This window comes from Scyliorhinus canicula, chromosome 6 (genome assembly GCF_902713615.1).
Source record: "Scyliorhinus canicula chromosome 6, sScyCan1.1, whole genome shotgun sequence".
Classification (NCBI taxonomy): domain Eukaryota; kingdom Metazoa; phylum Chordata; class Chondrichthyes; order Carcharhiniformes; family Scyliorhinidae; genus Scyliorhinus; species Scyliorhinus canicula.
This window is the reverse complement of record NC_052151.1, coordinates 148,241,567-148,256,170: the sequence shown is the minus strand read 5'-3', so window position 1 is coordinate 148,256,170 and position 14,604 is coordinate 148,241,567. Positions and strand designations below refer to the sequence as shown.

At 46.9% G+C, this 14,604-nt stretch overlaps 1 protein-coding gene across 5 annotated transcripts in view; it reads right to left on the bottom strand.

The window, feature by feature from the left end:
* Positions 1-14,604, bottom strand: part of rock2a (rho-associated, coiled-coil containing protein kinase 2a) — a 318,731-nt gene that overhangs the window by 87,476 nt on the left and 216,651 nt on the right. For all 5 annotated transcript variants that reach the window (XM_038800251.1, XM_038800250.1, XM_038800253.1 and 2 more), the window contains exons 13-15: positions 13,275-13,410; positions 12,087-12,178; positions 7,618-7,864 (exon numbers count right to left, since the gene is read on the bottom strand). In XM_038800251.1, the coding sequence (XP_038656179.1) occupies positions 7,618-7,864; positions 12,087-12,178; positions 13,275-13,410 (475 nt within the window). The remainder of the gene's footprint in view (positions 1-7,617; positions 7,865-12,086; positions 12,179-13,274; positions 13,411-14,604) is intronic.

The window sequence follows — 14,604 nt, the reverse complement described above, 5'->3', positions numbered from 1 at the left end:
GTGGGGAAGAGAAGGGCTGGCTTCAATCGAGCGATGGGAGTGCTTCATAGGAAGGGGGTGATGTTTGGCCTTCTACAGCCGGCTCGCCTCTGGGTCACTTACAAGAACCGCCAGCTCTATTTTGACTCTCCGGTGGAGGCCTGGGCTTTTGTCCAGGCGGAGAACTTGAACTAGAACTGAGGACTGGGGGTCTGGGGAAAAATGTACTTTGTTTGGAGGCTTTGCCCTCCTGGGTATCCTGTCGTTTATATTGGCTGTGTTTGCTGATTGATGTTGCCTGTACGTTTTCTCTATTTTGGTTTTTTCGGGGTTGTTTTCTGGGCTGTTATTTATTTACTGTGCTGTTTTTTTTTGTTTTGTCCACTGGTGGGTTGGGGAGTAGTTTGAGGTCCCGATGGGTCATGTGTCCGCCTTTTTCCCGCATGTTGGGTTGAGGGGCGGAGCTCGGGTTGGAAGCACGGGCTTTCTTCCCGCACCGGAGGAATTGGGGGCGGGGCCGGTGCTGGTCAGGAGGGATTGGTGGCTGTGTTGCGTCGGGGGGGGGGGGGGGGGGGGGGGGGGGGCGTGGTTATGGCGGGAATAGCCGGGGTCAGCAGAAGTCAGCTGACTCACGGAAGCACAATGTCAGGGGTAACGCAGCTAGGGGGGGCCCTAGCTTGGGGGGGAGGAAGGGGTACCAGGTTGTTGCTGCAGGGACTGTGAGGGAATGGATGGTGAAGGGGGGTGTAGGGAGGGGGGTCTGCCGCCATGGGGACCGGGCTTGGGGGGTTCCCTGGGCGTGTGGCAGGTTGAGGAAGAGCTTTGGCTGATCGGCGTAGGGGGAGGGGGATGGGCCCCCGGGTTCGGCTGGTCACATGGAACGTGAGGGGGCTGAATGGTCCGGTGAAGCGATCCCGGGTCTTGGCTCACTTGAGGGGGTTGGGAGCGGATGTGGCTGTGCTCCAGGAGACGCACCTCAGGGTTACGGATCAGGTGAGGCTAAGAAAAAGTTGGGTGGGACAGGTGTTTCACTCGGGGCTTGATGCAAAAAACCCTGGGGTGGCAATTTTGGTCGGTAAGAGCCTGTCGTTCGTTGCGTCCAAAGTGGTGGCGGATAGTGCAGGTAGATATGTGATGGTGAGTGGGAGACTTCAGGGGGAGCAGGTGGTCTTGGTTAATGTTTATGCTCCCAACTGGGACGATGCGGGCTTCATGCGGCGAATGCTGGGCCTGATCCCGGACCTGGAGACAGGGGGTTGATCCTGGGTGGGGACTTTTACCCGGTACTGGATCCGGCTCTGGATCGCTCGAAGTCTAGGACGGGCAGGAGGCCGGCAGCGGCCTCGGTGCTGAGGGGGTTCATGGATCAGATAGGGGGGTGGACCCTTGGAGGTTTTTGGAGCTGGGGGGGGGTAGGGAGTTCTCCTTTTTCTCCCATGTTCATAAGGCGTACTCCCGGATTGATTTTTTTGTGCTTAGCAGGGCGCTAATCCTGAGAGTAGTGGGGGCGGAGTATTCGGCGATAGCCATTTCTGATCATGCCCCGCATTTAGTGGATCTGGAGCTGGGGGAGGGGAAGGATCAGCGCCCGCTGTGGAGGCTGGATGTGGGGCTTTTGGCAGAGGAGGAAGTTTGTGGGCAGATCCGTAGGGGCATAGACGGGTATCTAGAAACCAATAATAACAGGGAGGTGCAAGTTGGGGTGGTTTGGGAAGCGCTAAAGGCAGTAGTCAGAGGGGAGCTGATATCTATTCGGGCGCACAGGGAGAGGGGGGAGAGGGCCGAGAGGGAGAGGCTGGTGGAGGAAATGGTAAGGGTGAATAGGAGGTATGCAGACACCCCAGAGGAGGGGCTTTTGAGGAAGCGGCGCAATCTCCAAGCGGAATTTGACATTTTAACCACCCAGAAGGTGTAGGCGCAGTGGAGGAGGGCGCAGGGGGTGGTATATGAGTACGGGGGGAAGGCAAGTCGGATGTTGGCTCACCAGCTCCAGAAGCGGGAGGCAGCTAGATAAATTGGGGGAGCCACGGATGCAGGAGGGAACTTGGTGCGGGGTGGAAAGGACATCAATGGGGTGTTCAGATCCTTTTACGAGGGGCTGTACCGGGCGGTGCCCCCCAGGGAAGCAGGTGGGATGGACGACATTTTGGATAGATTGGAGTTCTCAAGAGTACGGGACGAGCAGGTGGAGGGTCTGGGGGCCCCAATTGAGTTGGAGGAGCTGGTGGAGGCGTTGGGAAGTATGCAGACAGGGAAAGCGCCGGGGCCTGACGGGTTCCCGGTGGAATTTTACAAGAAATTTTCAGATTTGTTGGGCCCTCTGCTCGTGAGGACCTTGAATGAGGCTAAGGGGTGGGTGGGTGTGGGGGGGGGGGGGGGGGGGGGGGGGGGGCGCTCTGCCCCCAACGATGTCCAGGGCAATTATCTCTTTGCTCCTGAAGCGGGACAAGGACCCCCTTCAGTGTGGGTCTTACAGGCCGATCTCGCTCCTTAATGTAGATGTCAAGCTGTTGGCAAAGGTGCTGTCCAGGAGGGTGGAGGATGTGGTCCCGACAATGATTCATGAGGATCACACGGGGTTTGTAAAGGGGAGACAACTGAATGCCAACGTGTGGAGGCTCCTCAATGTCATGATGATGGCGCCGGCGGCTGGGGAGTCAGAAATAGTGGCGTCCATGGATGCGGAGAAAGCTTTTGATAGGGTGGAGTGGAGTTACCTGTGGGAGGTGTTGCGGAGGTTTGGGTTTGGTGAGAGGTTCATCAGCTGGGTGAGGTTGCTGTACAGCTCCCCGGTGGCGAGTGTGATGACGAATGGGAGGAGGTCGGCGGACTTTCGGCTTTCCAGGGGGACGAGGCAGGGGTGCCTCTTGTCTCCCCTGCTCTTTGCATTAGCGATTGAGCCCCTGGCCATGACACTGAGGGACTCGAAGAGTTGGAGGGGGATTGTGCCAGAGTGTGGGTGGGGGGGGGGGGGGGGGGGGGGGGGAGAAAGAGAGAGAGAGAGAGAGAGGAGAGAGAGAGAGAGAGAGAGAGAGAGAGAGAGAGAGGAGAGAGAGAGAGAGGAGAGAGAGAGAGGAGAGAGAGAGAGAGAGAGAGAGAGAGAGAGAGAGAGAGAGAGCACCAGTTGTCACTGTACGCAGATGATCTGCTGTTGTATGTCGCGGATCCGGCTGAGGGGATGCCAGAGGTGCTGAAGATACTTGAGGAGTTTGGGGACTTTTCAGGCTATAAGCTCAATGTGGGGAAAAGTTAGCTGTTTGTCCTGCACCCGGGGGATCAGGAGAGGGAGATAGGTGAACTCCCGTTGAAGAGGAGCTTTAGGTATCTTGGGGTCCAGGTGGCTAGGACCTGGAGGACCATGCAGAGGCTTACCTTTTCGAGGCTGGTGGGGCAGATGGAGGAGGAGTTTAGGAGGTGGGATGCGCTTCCGCTTTCGTTGGCGGGCAGGGTCCAGTCGATTAAGATGACGGAGCTCCCGAGGTTTTTGTTTCTTTTCCAGTGCCTCCCCATAACCACACAAGGGTGAATAAGTCGATTCTGGGGTTCGTGTGGGCGCGGAAGGACCAGAGAGTAAGGAGGGTATTTTTGGAGCGAAGAAGGGAGGTAGGGGACCTGGCGCTGCCCAACCTGTGTGGATATTATTGGGTGCCGAACGTGGCGATGATTCGCAGGTGGGTGACGGAAGGGGAGGGTGACGCATGGAAGAGACTGGAGGTAGCGTCCTGAGCGGGTACGAGTCTGGAGGCTTTGGTGACGGCCCCACTTCAACTCCCCCCGGCAAAGTACTCTACGAGTCCGGTGGTGGTTGCGTCCCTTAAAATCTGGGGACAGTGGAGGCGGCTTAGGGGGGAAGTGAAGGCCTCAGTTTGGGCCCCAATACGGGGCAATCACCGTTTTGCGCCGGGGAGAACGGGTGGGGGATTTGGGAGTTGGCACAGGGCAGGCATCAGACAGTTTGGGGACCTCTTCCTGGATGGGAAGTTCGTGACTCTGGAGGAGCTAGTGGGGAAGTGGAACCTCCCTCCTGGGAACGCTTTAAGGTATATGCAGGTCAGGGCATTTGTTAAGAGGCAGGTGGCAGAGTTTCCACGGCTGCCGCCAAGGGAGGTGCAAGATAGGGTGCTTTCGGGGACGTGGGTGGGTGAACGAAAGATCTCGGCTATTTACCAGCTGATGCAGGAGGAGCTCAAAGCGAAATGGGAGGAAGAGCTGGGGAAGAGATTGAAGATGGAACGTTGTCGGACGCCCTGAAGAGGGTGAATTCCTCCTCCTCTTGCGCACGGCTCAGCCTAATTCAGCTGAAGGTGCTGCATAGGGCTCACATGACACGGGCAAGGATGAGCCGGTTCTTCGGAGGGGAAGACAGGTGCAGGAGGTGTCCGGGAGGCCCGGCGAACCACACCCATATGTTCTGGGCTTGTCCAGCCTTGGAGAGGTTTTGGAAGGGGGTGGCGGGGACTTTGTCAGAAGTGGTCGGGTTTAGGGTCAAGCCGGGCTGGGGGCTCGCGATCTTTGTGGTAGCTTCGGAGCCGGGAGTGCAGGAGGCGAGAGAGGCCGGCATTCTGGCCTTTGCGTCTCTAGTATCCCAGCGCAGGATTCTGTTACAGTGGAGGGATACGCGGCCCCTGAGTTCGGAGGCCTGGATCAACGACGTGGCTGGGTTCATCAAGTTGGAGAAGATGAAGTTTGCCCTGAGGAGGTCGGTACAGGGGTCCTTTCGGTGGTGGCAGCCCTTTCTCGACTTCCTGGCGAAGGGGCAGAGAGTGGTGGGTCTCAGCACTCAGCAGCAACTTGGGGGGGGGGGGGGGTGGGTTTGGGGATGGTTAGGGGGTTTGTTTGTGCGGCGGTGGGTTGGCTATGTTGTTATTTTCTTCTTTCTTGTATTGCTGTTGGTTTTTTGTTATTATTTATTTTGGGGGGGGGGGCGAGTTCTTTTCTTGTGTTGGTGTGGAAACACGCCTTGTTTGTTTTAAATTGTGGGGAGAAAATTTGATATTGAAAAACTTGAATAAAAATTATTTTAAAAAATATATATTTTAAAGATCTGCATTGTGTCCTTTCAGTATCCTTCCACAACTTAAGAGCATTTGTGCAATATTAGATCTCTTGATTCAATGTTTTGGACTTGCTACCCTTATTGTATTTCAGGTGTGTTCCCCCTATTTTAATTGGAAACCACAATACAACATTTGAGATAAAAAATCCGTGCAAAAGACATATGAACCTATAAACTTGGACCCATCCTAGTAATGGAAATTGCTTTTCAATGATCATGACTGATCTTGGGCTTCCATACCCACTTTCCACATCCCTCAATTCTGAGACACTAAAACGTTGTCCATCTCAGCCTTAACCATATTCAATTATGGCATTTCCACAATTCTCTGGTAGAGTCACAATACTTTGAGCGAAGAAACATTTCCTCAATTTATCCCTAAATGATTGGCCCTTATCCTGAAACTGTGCCCTGTTGTTCTAGATTTCCCAGCCAGGTGGAAACAACCTCTCAGTATCTAACCTGTTAAACCGCCGCATAATCTTAAAAGTTTCAATGAGATCACTTCTCATTCTTCCAAACTCCAGAGAATTTAGACATTTACAGTCTCTCAACATAGGACAACACTTTCATCTCAAGGACTAATCTAGCAAAGCTTTAATATACTGCCTCCAATTCAAGTACATGCTTCCTTAAGCATGGAGAACAATATTGCACACGGAATTAAAAGTGTAATATCACCAAAGCCCCATACAATTATATTTTTGTACTCCAATCCTCTAGCAACAACAGCCAATATGCCATTTGCTTTCTTAATTACTTGCTGTGCCTAAATGCTATCTTTTTGTTAGCTTCTTCCCCACAACACTCAACGACTCCCCTCGGACTGATCTGTTCGCTGTAAGAACACTATTCACGACACCCTCTGCTGCTCTTGTTCATGTATTTGCTTTGTTTGGCCCCTTCTTCCGCACTGTAACCAATCACTGTCGATGTACCATTTGTCAATGTTCTCTGTTGATTATTCTTTTTGTCTACTATGTACGTACTGTGTACGTTCCCTCGGCCGCAGAAAAATACTTTTCACTGTACTTCGGTATATGTGACAATAAATAAAATCAAGCACACCCAAGACTCTCTGAACATCAACATTTACAAATGTCATATCTTTCCAAAACCATTTTGCTTTTCTATTCTTTTTTTTTAAACTTAAGAGTACCCAATTAATTTTTTCCAATTAAGGGGCAACTTAACGTGGCCAATCCACCTATCCTGCACATCTTTGGGTTGTGGGGGTGAAACCCACGCAAACTCCACACGGACAGTGACCCAGAGCCGGGATCGAACCTGGGACCTCAGCGCCATGAGGCAGCATATCCATTGGGCCACCGTGCTGCCCCTGCTTTTCTATTCTTATGACCAAAGCGAATAACCTTACACTTTCTCACATCATACTTTATCTACTAACTTGTTGTCCACTCACTTATCCAGTCACTACCTTTTGCAGCATGTGCGTCGTTCTCAATTGTATTACAATAGTGGGTCTTTTACGATGACATTACTAATTAACCCTGCCTTATTGCACAATGTTAGATCCAAAATAGTTTTACCTTACTTGGTTCTACAGTATTTTGCTCCAGGAAACTGTCACAAAAGTATTCGACAAACTCATCTTACAGACCATCTTTGCTAATTCGACTGATCCTAACTTGATGAAAATTAAGTCTCCTAAAATTACTATATTGCTTTCATTAAATTTGCAAAAATTAATTAATTGGTTGTGAAGTACTTTGATACATCAAGAATCTGACAATGTGCCAAACAACAATAAGTTCTTTCTTTATTCTTCCTCTGCCTAGTCTTTTATTTTATAGCTCAAACATGAATTCCACTGTCTCTGCTGTCGAGTTATTTATTTAATGTCCAACCTTGTATAAACTGCGATTTCTACTTGGAAAATATAAGACCAAAGCCATAATCTCTAATCACTTAGATTTACCCAAACTGGTCATAGTCTTGACATCTTCTTCAAAGCCAAGGGAGATTTATGACTGCATATCCTTTCCATTAAAACATACCTACTTCCAATATCTGTACGGTCTCCTTCCATCCTTGCCTCAGAACATGCCATAAAACTCTCATCTTCATATTTGACTATAACAGTGCTCTCCTGGCCAGCCTGCCATCCTCCAGAAGTTTTAGCTCAATGAAAACTCTGCTATCTGTATCATATCCTTCATTCAGTCCCACTTCAGCATCATTGCTGTCTTTGCTTATCTTACTTGGTGTTTCATAGCCAAGGAGTCAGATTTGAGACATTTGTGACACGAAGAATTGGGGGAGAAAATACATTATGTACTGGGTGCCTTAAAACAATTGTAAATAAATGTATTATTCTAAGCTAGGACCAATACTTTTAGAGCAGTGTGTGATTCTAACCACAAGCTTGAATACATCTCTTTGGCCACATGTGATTCAAACTGCTAAAAGCAATTTCAATTTTCAGCCACATACAGAACAAAATAAAATTAACAGTCATGCCTGTCTCAGACATCTATAGGGTAAGAGAGAAAATTGGTCCAAGTTACTGTTTTAAAGAATTAGTTAGTAATTGAAACTGGCCTTTAGACAATTCAGCATACCTTGCAAGTCATTGATCATCTCAGAACCATGATTGCGATCTCTTCGTTCAGCTTCTAGTGCCGACTGTAAACTTATGTAGTCCTTTTCAAGTTTGAGTTTGGCATTATCCAATGCAGCATTTTTGTCTTGCATCTCCCTGTTGTTAGTTTCCAGTTGTCCTACTTGCTTTGATAATTCAGTTTGGTTCTTTCGTAGTCTCGCTGCTGTTTCAGATTCAGTCCTCAGCAAGGCGTTGGCTTCATCCAACTAGTTTTTAAGATGATAAATAAACTGCAAATGATCAAATCTCACAACTCTGGGAGATGTATACAAAATACCTTACTTGCAAACATTTGTCATAGTTTTGCTATTTTGTGGTTGTGATGGGGGATTTTAACTTCCCCAACATTGAATGGGACTCCTTCCTTTAGGAGCACTCTCGTCCCTGTCCATGAGTATTCTAAAACTTACGGAATTGTGATCGCTATTCCCAAAGTAATCACCGACTGAAACTTCAACCACCTGGCCGGGATCATTCCCCAATACCAGGTCTAGTATGGCCCCTTCCCGAGTTGGACTATTTACATACTGCTCTAAAAAACACTCCTGTATGCCCCTTACAAATTCTGCTCCATCTACGCCTCCAACACTACATGAGTCCCATTCAATGTTGGGGAAGTTAAAATCTCCCATCACGACCACCCTATTGCTCCTACATTTTTCTATAATCTTTCAACTTCTTTGTATTGGGCAAATCTGTGCTTCCTGGGGAGGTAATGATGGAGTCCTCTGTAATATTAATCTCTGGCCATGCGCTACATTACATGGACATGAGGTTAGAGTCGGGCCAAGCCAGCGCCCCCATGGAGACTGGAGGCAACCCTCCTCAGTGATAAGGCATTCTGCAAATAAATGTCACAAGGTACCAACGGGTATGTAACCTGCACCCAAAACGTAGAGGTTTCACCCTCCACATTTTGGGAGGCACAGAAGGCAATGATATTGGTGGGAAATAATAGCACATGGAGCTCTCAAGGACAGGAAGGAAAAGGCAGCTAGGCAACGGCTGATCAACCCCATATTGGAAGTGGATCGGCGGTACTCCACGACCCTGGAGTTGCTGGTGGAGAGGAAGAAACTACAAATGGAATTTGATCTGCTCCCCACTGGTAAAGAAGTGAACCTGCCATGAGAGACCTTTTATGAACATGGAGACAAAGCCAGCCACCTACTGGCACGCCAACTGAGTAAGCAGGCAGCCACAAGGGAGATAGTGCAGGTGAAGGACAGGAACAGCAGCATAGTCATAGTACCAAACAAGCTCAACGAGGCCTTTGCAACTCTCTGCCGGAAGCTGTACACCTCCGAGCTCCTGGAGGAAAACTCGAAGATAAAACTGTGTCACGACTGGCTGGACATACCAACTGTGGAGAGGAAACCTTGCGAGGGGCAATGTTTAGAGGAGATGTACAAGGCAAGTTTTTTTTTAAACAGAGGTATTGGGTGCCTGGAACTCGCTGCCGGAGGAGGTGGTGGAAGCAGGGACGATAGTGACGTTTAAGGGGCATCTTGACAAATACATGAATAGGATGGGAATAGAGGGATACAGGTCCCGGAAGTGTAGAAGATTTTAGTTTAGACGGGCAGCATGGTCGGCGCAGGCTTGGAGGGCCGAAGGGCCTCCTGTGCTGTACATTTCTTTGTTCTTTGACTGGAAGCACCACTAGAACTGGGGGAAGTTATGTAGAGCACCAGGTCCAGATGGAGCCCAGTGGACTTCGACAATATATTCCCGGCAGCACTGGCCCCGCACCTGCAGGAGATCTTCAAGAACTCGTCAAGAGGGACCCTGCCGCCCACATGCCTCGATATTGCTGATCCTGAAAAAAAGGCAAAGACCCAATAGAGTGTGGGTCAGACAGACATATCTCACTCCTAAACACAGAAGCCTACGTCTTGGTGAAGGCCATAGCGAGGTGACCGGAGAGTTGTGTGATGGAGATAGTTGCGGAAGATCAGACAGGCTTTGTCAAGGGCAGATTGTTAACAGTGAACATCAGATGCATGATAACGTGATTTTGACCCCACTCGGGGAGGAGATACAGAAGTAATCATCTCTGCCGACTCAGAAACGGTCATCAGCATAGTCGAATGGAGGTACTGGAATATTTTGGGTTTGGGCTTGGGTTCACCTGATGGGTGAAGCTACTGTACAGTGCTGCTATGGCGAGTGTACAGACAAACACGACCAGCTCTGAATACTTCTGGCTGCACAGAGGCATGATGCAGGAATGCTCTTTCCCCTCACTGCTATTTGCCCTGGCAATCGAGCTCTCTGATCAGCGAATGGGTGGAGAGGCATCCAGAGGGGAGACAGGGAGACAAGTGCCTGACTCTATGCTGATGACTTGCTCCGCTACGTCTCAAACACCCTAGCCAGCATGGCAGGAATAATGGAACTGCTAAGTGAGTTGAGCCTTCTCAGGTTACAAACTCAACCTGAGCAAGAGCAAAATCTCCCCCATGAACCCACCGTTGGTGTGGGGGGAAACAGACGGGGAAACTGCTGTTCAAGTTGGACCAAACAAATTCCGATAACTGGTGATGTGTTACCCGAGTTGGTCTAACATCGACTGCAACGGGATGCAGTGAAACTAGAAACAGGCTTCCGACACAGGAGATGGTCCAACACTGTTTTATTGAACTTGCTGATTGCTGTACATAATCTGCTGTGGGTTGACACTCTATTAATCTAACTGATAACCTCCTACTGGCTTGACCAGACTAGCTCTCTACCACATGGAGATGATGTTCATTGGCCTGTGCACTGTGACTATCTCAGTAGCTGTGTCCTGTGAGAGAGAGAGAGAGTCTTAATGCCCTGTGGGCTTTATAGTGGTGGTGTACTGTCTGGTGATTGGTTTTTCTGTGTCGTGTGTGTTCATTGGTTATCCTGTGTGTCAATCACTGCCTGTCTGCATCTCATTATATACATGAGTGGATATTATGACACCTGGGGATCCAGATAGCCCATGATTTGTCATGGATCTGTAAGTGGAACTGATCGAGTCTGGTGCAGAAGAGTAAAGAAGAGACCTTTGGGGGGGGGGGGGGGGGGGGGGGAACACCATTCATGTTGCCGTGGCAACTAATAGGTGACTCCTCTGTTGCCTCGATCACATCGCTAGTATGACCACGGGGTAGCATGTATATCGTTAATGGTATGGTTGTTGTAACCAATCAGTTGGATTTTATTGTTAGCACACCTCATGTTCCTGTTTATGTTTCCATTGTTGTCTTATCTTCTCTTTTTTGTAATATACAAATGAAAATCAATAAAAATACTTCTTTAAAAAATGATCACTTGAACCAAGTTCCAAGAGGAATATCCGTCCATGGATCTGCACAAGCACCCTGCACAACCACCTCAGAGTAGAGGACAGGAGAATATTTTCAACTACGAATTATATCACATGTTGCAAGTTGAATAATAAAGATGAAATTACTTGATAGACCAAAGCTAAAATAAACGGTAAGGCTGGACCGGCGCGGGCCACTAAGGTCAGACCGACAGAGGCCGGACCGACGCTGGCAGCGAAGGCTGGACCGACGCAGGCTGTGAAGGCCAGCCGGCATGGGTCGCAAAGGTTGGCTGGTTGCCAAAAGTCAGCCCCAGGAAAAAAGGTACACTATTGTCGCCCAAAGTCTTTGCTGTGTCCTGTGCGGTGAGCTATTTCCTGGTGTCAGATGGGGTGAATTAAATTGGCCAGAGGCAAATAAGGATCAGCCACTCAGCACATCTGCCTGAAGATGATTGCAAGTGTTACTGTCTGGTCTGTAGTGCATGCACTGAGAATGTTCATAAATCCTCCTCCTCCTGTTAGTTGTTTAAATTGCCACTACCATTCATGGCGGAACTATAGAGCTTTTATCTTTTCAGTTAAGCGAAACATGTTATTTTTTTTTAAATTTAGTGTACCTAATTATTTTGTTCCAATTAAGGGGCAATTTAGTGTGGCCAATCCACATCTTTGGGTTGTGGGGGGTGAAACCCACACAAATACGTGGAGAATGTTCAAACTCCACACAGTCAGTGATCTGGGGCCGGGATCGAACCCGGGTCCTCAGCGCCGGAGGCAGCAGTGCTAACAAATACACCACTGTGCCGCCCCAGGCGAAACATGTTAGCAGGTATCTTTTAGCCTAGGAAAGTAATAAATCTGTCAAACTCAAATGTTTTAAATGAAGCAGAATTGTTTTTTTAATTTCAAGTAGGTCTGTAGATTTTGTAGCACTTCATCAAAAGGTCCACTGGGGACAAAAATGGTTAGCTGCTATTTTTTGATGTTCAAAAATCTAAGTCCTAAAAAGGTCAAACAATGCTTTTACAGATATATCACAAATACTTTCAGTCATTGCATAATGACTTATTCCATTGTCTCAAACAAATTTCATAAAATTACACGTAAAAAAAAATTGTACAACTAACCTGTCTCTGTAATTGCGCCATTTTCTCATTTGAGATTTGAGAGTTCTGATTCCTTTTCTTCAGATCTTCAAGTTGATCCTTCAGACTATTAACTGTGAAGCACAGTTTTGTTATGAGTACCTTTCATGCAGCAGTACAGACTCAATGGGCCAAAGGGACTTTTCTGCACTGTATTTTCTGTGATTCTGTGATCAAGGGTGGCAAACTATTTATTTAAACCTCCCTGCCTTGCTTCTTCCACCATCATCTTAAACAATAACTGTGAAGAGCACATGAATCATCGCCAAGGTAAAATCAACCCAATCCTCTGGTGCAAATCATCCGAAGTTTTTAATCTTTCAGGTCAACATTTCCTTGTTACTCTTGATTGAACTTGCAACTCAGTCTAGCAAATTATAAAGTACTGTTTCTCAAGCTTCCATTGAGCTTCAATAGAACAGTGTAAGCGGTTAAGGACAGAGAGACCAGAGGAGTGGTGGGGCAGAGATTTCAAATGACAAGCAATATGAAGCTCATGGCTACATTTGTGGTCTGAAAAGTGATACTCTGGAAACCAATCACCAAATCAGCATTTGCCCTCTGGAGTGTAGAGGAGGTTGTGCTGTGAACAACAAATAAAGTAAACTAAATTGAGAGCAGTTCAACAAATTGCTATTTCACCTGTTTGAGGAACAGCATTGATCTTTCAATTAAGCACTTTCTAGTCTGCATGGCTCAATATCAAGTTCAAGAATTTCTGATCAAAACCACTGCTCTCAATTTTTGGGGGCTGATAGTGACTCTGTTTTTGTCATTTTTAGCTTCTCTTGTCCAATTTTCTATTTGCTTTGCACCATCATTCCCTTTGTCTTTCAGTCACTCCCTTACATCTATCACAAAAGCTCCCTGTGGTCCCTTGCCTCGTTTTCCAGGACTCTATATTTGCTTAAAAGCTGTTACATACCTTTTTTCCAGCGCTGATGGAAGGTCATTCAACTAAAATATTAACTTGGTTCCTCTCTCCAGATGTTGCCCGACTGCTGAATATTTCCAGCGTTATCATTTATCCTTAGATTTTGAGAAGTTGCACTATTCTGCCATTGTGACATCTGATGTGCTGTATATCAGCCTGTTCCTATTCTGTTAAACGTTTACTGATGTATTTTTTGCTACAATCGAAAGTTTAATATGCACTCAACTGATCCTTACCCTCATTTTCTAGCCCACGCTTTTTATCTGCTTCCATTTCAGTTTTACGGTGATATTCTGCATTCTTGTGTTGAAGAAGTGCCTTTTCTCGTTCCAACTGCCTTAATGCTGATTCGACATCTTTCCTGCAGGTTACCTAAATTTAGAGGCTCAATTAGTTATCAGGAACTTTTGCATTACCTGCTAAGTATTCGTCCGTTTTCCAAAAGTGGAAGTGGAATTTTAAAGGACTATTTTCAAACAACTTTATTTAGAATTATTTATCATAGTAGTCTATATTTACTATTATTAGAATATTTCAAGGCAACCATCGAACCTGTAATAAAACAAATATTAAATCATGCAAAGAGCACAAGTTGATAAAGTTGATAAATTCGCCTCTCTTGAAATGGCACATTTTATTTCCTTATTCTTAACTTATAAAGTGTACTGAGAGGCACTGCCCTCTACATAAAGCAGTGCAAAAAATTATTGAAAGGAAACAAAACTTACTGTAAGAATTATGTATAAAATTCAATTTTCAGTATGACACGTGCCTGAAGCCCATATTGAATATCAGTCACACACCCCACTATTTTCCATCATTTGAAATTAAGTCTCAAATTCCATTATGTGCTCCTGCTATGCAAGTCTCAAAAGTTGAAGGCCCTCATGCTCAATTATGAAGTCGAATAAATAGAGAAAATGCAAATATACGTATAATAGTTGCACTCTGCAGACTGTAAATATTTATTTAATATTCTTCCTCTTACAAGTTTGTTTTGGTATGTGCTTCAGCCTTCTGATTGAGAACTGTAACAATGAGATGCTGTCGAAAAAGATTCTTCATGTGACAGAAAGAAAATACCTAGAAAGTCTAACAATATATACAAAGTGAACTGCATTTTCTGTTCTAAAATACTGAGCTATTTTCTCCCATTTATATTTTTCCTGAATAGGAGTGCGGCCACAGTCAGCTTCTATTCCCTTGCCAATGCCACAACATTGGAATGAATGCAAGTCAAAGAATCTGGCCCTATCTGCTAGCTGTGGCCACCTACATAATCTTCTCTTTTGGGCACCCTATTATTGGAGGATCCATGGATGACAAGAGACCGAAAACAAAAAGGAATGAATATTTTTGCAATGAGGAATCACGTAATGTTTGGATACACTCTGTTTTGTGTTTTCTTTGAATTCTTGTCTGCTGCCTGCCATTAATCTACAGTCTTCTGGTTTGCTTCTGACCCACTGGGATTTCTGCTTAAACTACAGACTTTAAGGAAACCTGAACCACCACTGGACTTGCCCAGAAATTCCCTTTCTGTGGCAGGGCCCGTGATGTCAGCTT